This window comes from Lygodium microphyllum, chromosome 19, assembly GCF_053477565.2.
Source record: "Lygodium microphyllum isolate KBCC chromosome 19, Lygodium_microphyllum_v1.1.10, whole genome shotgun sequence".
NCBI classification, from domain to species: Eukaryota; Viridiplantae; Streptophyta; class Polypodiopsida; order Schizaeales; family Lygodiaceae; genus Lygodium; species Lygodium microphyllum.
Genome location: NC_141153.1, coordinates 67,175,608 through 67,180,385, shown reverse-complemented (window position 1 = coordinate 67,180,385; position 4,778 = coordinate 67,175,608). Strand labels below are relative to the sequence as shown.

Below are 4,778 nucleotides of genomic sequence, written 5' to 3'. Positions count from 1 at the left end.
AAAGTTTTTGGTGCTTTGTAGAAGTATTTCATTAGTATTTTGTCATGCTAAATCATAAGGTCACACGTGTTAACTTTGACCTCCAGAATTCTCAAGGTTTTGGCTTTTGTTACTAATATTTTTATGCCTTTTATTGCTTAAGATCCTTGAATAACTCTCCAATAACATTATAATTTAGCTCATTCATCCAGAGATGCGAAAAATTTAATAAAAGTGATTAAGAACCTCAAACTCTTCAATGACTTCGTGAGTTGTTAGCTGGTTCATGCAGAGATGAGAATGAGATTCAGGTAAGGGACTGTCTCAGGGATTAATAACATTGAATAACTCTTCAATAACATCATGAGTTGTTAGCTGGTTCATGCAGAGATGAGAATGATATTCAGAAAAGGGACTAAGATGGTGTTTAAATTAAGACAGGCCAACATGGGAGAATTGGCAAATTATCTACAAATTGGCACACGGTAGAAGATTAGAGCTCAGCTATAGCATCAAACTTTGCTTCTGTCCTCAAAAATCCACTAAAAGTTATTTCCATGAGAGATCAAACAGCCTTCGGCGACTCCCTAGTCCTGTGTTGCTGATGATGCAACTCCTCACAGGCAATGCCTCAAGTCCTCATTCTTTTATTGAAGAAAAAGATTTCATCTGGACCTATTGCACGGGTCAGAATATTTGGATCTTCCCTTGCCTTAAATTCTATGGCAGCTCTCTTTGCATTTTTCACCACCATATTTGCATCTTCCTGGACACCAATCGACAAAGGAAGGTTGATATTTGCACCATCACAGTATACAAAGGAATACATGTTTGAACTCTCTGCAGCTTCCTGACTCAACCCTAGAAAGCAGCTGAGAACAACTTATTATGTAACAAAAAGAGACAGACTATGCTAAATACCTGAACCCACAGGCTGCACTTCTGACAAGACGTGCAAGAACGACCAGGATCTCTTACATGCTGAAATCATCAACTGCTCTCATAAGGTTTAAGGTGTCTAGATAACGACACACAAGGAACGCAACACCAGCATCTTAGAACAATAAACAAACCTCACAGAAATGGCGGTAATCTTTGATTGGCTCTCTGCATATGTAGCACATCGTCTGCCCACACCTGCAGACAATCTGGCCAAACATAAAGGAAAGGTATCAAAAAAATTTGTTTACAGCTGCTGATATCTGGAAGTTGAGAAACTGCAAAACAATCTAAATACATGCCTTGTTACAGCCGTCTTCTTTTATCAGCTTGGCTTTGCATGAAGTGCATTCCCTTATCAGAGTTTGTGACATGATCTGGCAAGTACTACTATTTAGATCCCCTTATAACATTATACTTATGGTTGTAACAGTGTCATAAAGATGAGGCTGCAGCAATTTTACCTCTTCCACCTGATTTCGGACGTTAGTGTCTGATGGCTGTATAGGAGAAATGTAATCAATGTTCCAAAAGAGAATCAAACATATTCTGCGTAACTAAACTTGCAAGGTCATCTATTAACTCACCTTCTCTACTTCCTCACAACGGAGTGGTAGATGGGCTAACTCCTTACATTTTAAGCATGATTCCTGAAAACAAGCAATGCTAAAACCACATGAAGGGTGAATGATTTCATTTTCATTCCAGACATTAAAAGTCACAAGGATAGCCATAAGTATCAACCACATGATGTGTGAGCTTCACGTACCACATGACAAGAAAGCATAAAAATTCACTAGACCAAAAGAAGTTGATCAGGGGATCGATTGAATGTTTTGAACGGGTATGTGAAGTTTACTACAAATGCAGTCAATACTTGTGTGGTCCAACTGGTGACTTTCACCACCATCTGCAGTGTCTGAACACCTACTGCAAAATAACACTGCAGTACTTGCAACTAGACTTGGTTTCCTTTTCTGGAAAAGTTGTCTTCCTGCTCAGCATCGTGCATAAATAAGAACCAGAGAATAAGATGCACATTGTGACCGTATGGCAAGGCAAACTAACCACACCTGCATTGGCAGCAGAATGATTGTGTTCCTCCATGAACTGAAAGAGGCATTCAAAGCCAAACACCGAAGTGTTTTGAGCAAGTTTGTGCTTACCAACCGTGTTTACAGGCCAATCAATGTATATTGAAACATTTCATTGGTGAAAGTGTTTGGTGGTTACCTAAAATGTACCTCACAAAGGGAAGAAATAGACCAGATTTGTGTCTTTTTAGGCCATCAAGCAAAAGAGACATGAAGACAAAGAAAAGCAAGCCATTTAAGCCCATTGATGTAAAATGCAGGTACTCTGAACAGGGCACAGTTAAGCACACCATTGCATATATGTTTCAAGTTTACAACAAACATCTGCTATCAAATGATTTCTCCAAAAAATGCTGCACCCTAACAAGTATCACCTTCAAGCATGATTTGTTTGGACATTTGAACACAACTATGCCTTCATCCACCTCACAGGCAAAATCGCAGACAGGGCAATAGACCTGAAAAACAATTGTTTGACCTGTATATTAGTAGAGTGAAAAAGCAGCAATAAACATCAAAAGTCGAACAAGGGAAATAATTCACAATGGGAGACCAACCAGGCCTTGAAGCTTAGCACGGGCCACTGAATCACTAGCCTGGCGTTCTTCAAACTTCGTGAGCAAATCAGCCTCTATTGCCCTTTGCAGCTGACAACAGAGAACACTGTTCGCTTTTACACGATCACTACAATGTACATCTCATATTGAAGCTTAAATTACGTGCAGAGCTTTCAAAATTTTCAAAGCTAGCTTTACCTCTGACCAGGGAATGGTACTTTCACAGCCACTCATGTCCATGCATGGAAGGGGGCCACAAGCTGAAAGACCTCCAAAGATGGACTCCTCTACTCGCCGACGTAGGCAACTGAAGCAGAAAAGATGCCCATCTGCACACTGATTCCAGTAGACAAGATTAACTGCATGTGAAACCATACAAGCGTAACAGTTCTCACAGTAGCCATGCAAACCTTCACCTGCACCATTTTTTGGAAGGGCACATCTAAGCAGCAGCATCCACATTGAAGATTGGGCTCTTCTAGGTCAATTTTGACATTCCAACAGCTCAGAAACAGTGCTGATAGCTGAGACCACTCTTTTTCAAAAACTGGGCATGGGGCATCAGGCACATCTGCTGGTATTGTTCTTGGCATTTTCATTAGCTTTAAGCCTGTACAAGGGAGCCATTTGACATTTCCTACTTTCTTGTTGCCTTGTACCATCAGCATACGAATAAATTATTAGTAAATGAAATTTCTAACCCAACGACGAGGAATATCTGAACTATTAAAGTGACTTCTCTACTGTACTTATGTTTTGCAAGGGTCATCTACCAAACAGCAGGTTTTAAAAGGCACCACTGCAGGGTAAATCCTAATAATCGTCAGGATGGAGTCAAGGAGCCTGTGAGATCCTTTGTAATGTCAATTGCATTTGCAAGAGGCTTTCTGTTATACCTGTGTATGAAATCAATCCAACAGGAACTGGAGGTAGAGCCTGCCACTATCAAACATATGAATATTTATCGTTCATGTCAAAAGACAGTAGCTGATGCAGACGAACCACTGTTGGCATCCATGCATTTCCAGTGAAAACAGAAGTAAATCCTTCCCTACAAACAGCTTTTGTAAATAATTGTGCATTTTTTTAAAGCCCGTATCCAATACAGCAGCTATGCGCAATCTTACGACGCATCCTCTAAGGCGAACTAGCAATTATCTTGAAGTCAAATCTCATGTCTGTCAACCAATCCACCTTTCATGTCATAAGGTCATAACTTAATAGCTGTATCAGCTTCTTAGCAGGAGCTCGAGAACACTGCGTTAATCAGCTTCAGGAATAATGCTAGCACTATTTATATCCAGCTGTGCTGAAGTGTTTACGGTCACAAATGGCCAACAGTGATTCCATGAAGGATACAGTGTCCTATAATAGATGTTCTATACGTCTGACATGAGAAAAATGTGTGTAATATATATCCGACATGAGACAAACAACTTTCAACAACGACTGATTGAAGAAGGGTCGGATCATTATATGAATGCAAGAGCGGGCGTACAATATCACCTTGTGGGGGAGGGAGCTTCTGCTCTTTTCGCACCGCAGTTTCGTAAGCGAGAGCAATGGCTTCATAAGCAGGAAGGAGGAGGCCTCCATGGCATTTGAAGGCGCTGCGGAGGTCCACCATCTTGACACGGGGGAAGTCTACACTCAGCCGATGGATGCTCCATTGCGCATACAGAGGCAAGCCATGAGGCCTGGCAAGGGGAGGGGAGGAGGCATCATCGTGGCCGTCCAGAAGCTCGATCACCTCCATAGGCACCTACGTTTTATCAGGCGCGCCACAAAGCTTGCGATTGGAAGTGCGCTGGCGGATTCAAACGCGCGTCCATGTGTCAAGGTGCGCCATGCCAGCCTTGCTGATGTCCAAGAACCATTGGATTTAATACATGTATCTGTGTATATATATCTGATACAGACACAGAGAGAGAGAGAGAGAGAGAGAGAGAGAGAGAGAGAAGAGACCGCCGCTGGGGGACAGAAGTTTATTATTACACTAGTTTTGAAAGGGATCTCCCGCCTTCCCCAATCATAAGATTTGGCCCAAAAACTTTGCCCTCCCATGCGCTTTCATCACAAATTATAATCATTAGGGTAAAATGGACCTTTATAACCTTAGATTTGGCTAATCCAAGACTCCATAGCCAAAGGGGCCTTTACTCTCCTAACATATCAATCTATATACTTATGCCAAATCTAGGATTAGATA

At 41.5% G+C, this 4,778-nt stretch overlaps 1 protein-coding gene across 3 annotated transcripts; it reads right to left on the bottom strand.

The window, feature by feature from the left end:
- Positions 1-264: 264 nt before the first annotated feature.
- On the bottom strand, positions 265-4,510 carry LOC148019976 (uncharacterized). Of its 3 annotated transcripts, none has more exons than XM_087700203.1 (11): positions 4,076-4,510; positions 2,986-3,221; positions 2,768-2,905; positions 2,570-2,659; positions 2,387-2,470; positions 1,506-1,568; positions 1,383-1,418; positions 1,221-1,295; positions 1,053-1,127; positions 901-973; positions 265-745 (listed from the first exon to the last, which is right to left on the bottom strand). In XM_087700203.1, exons 1-11 carry the CDS (start codon positions 4,323-4,325, stop codon positions 693-695), a joined length of 1,173 nt encoding a protein of 390 aa, XP_087556329.1. In that variant the 5' UTR covers positions 4,326-4,510; the 3' UTR covers positions 265-692. The 3 variants fall into 3 exon arrangements, with proteins under 3 accessions (XP_087556329.1, XP_087556328.1, XP_087556327.1); XM_087700202.1 differs by having other exon boundaries at positions 269-745; positions 901-960; positions 2,986-3,179; positions 4,076-4,509; XM_087700201.1 differs by having other exon boundaries at positions 272-745; positions 901-960; positions 4,076-4,509.
- Between the last annotated feature and the right edge of the window lie 268 nt (positions 4,511-4,778).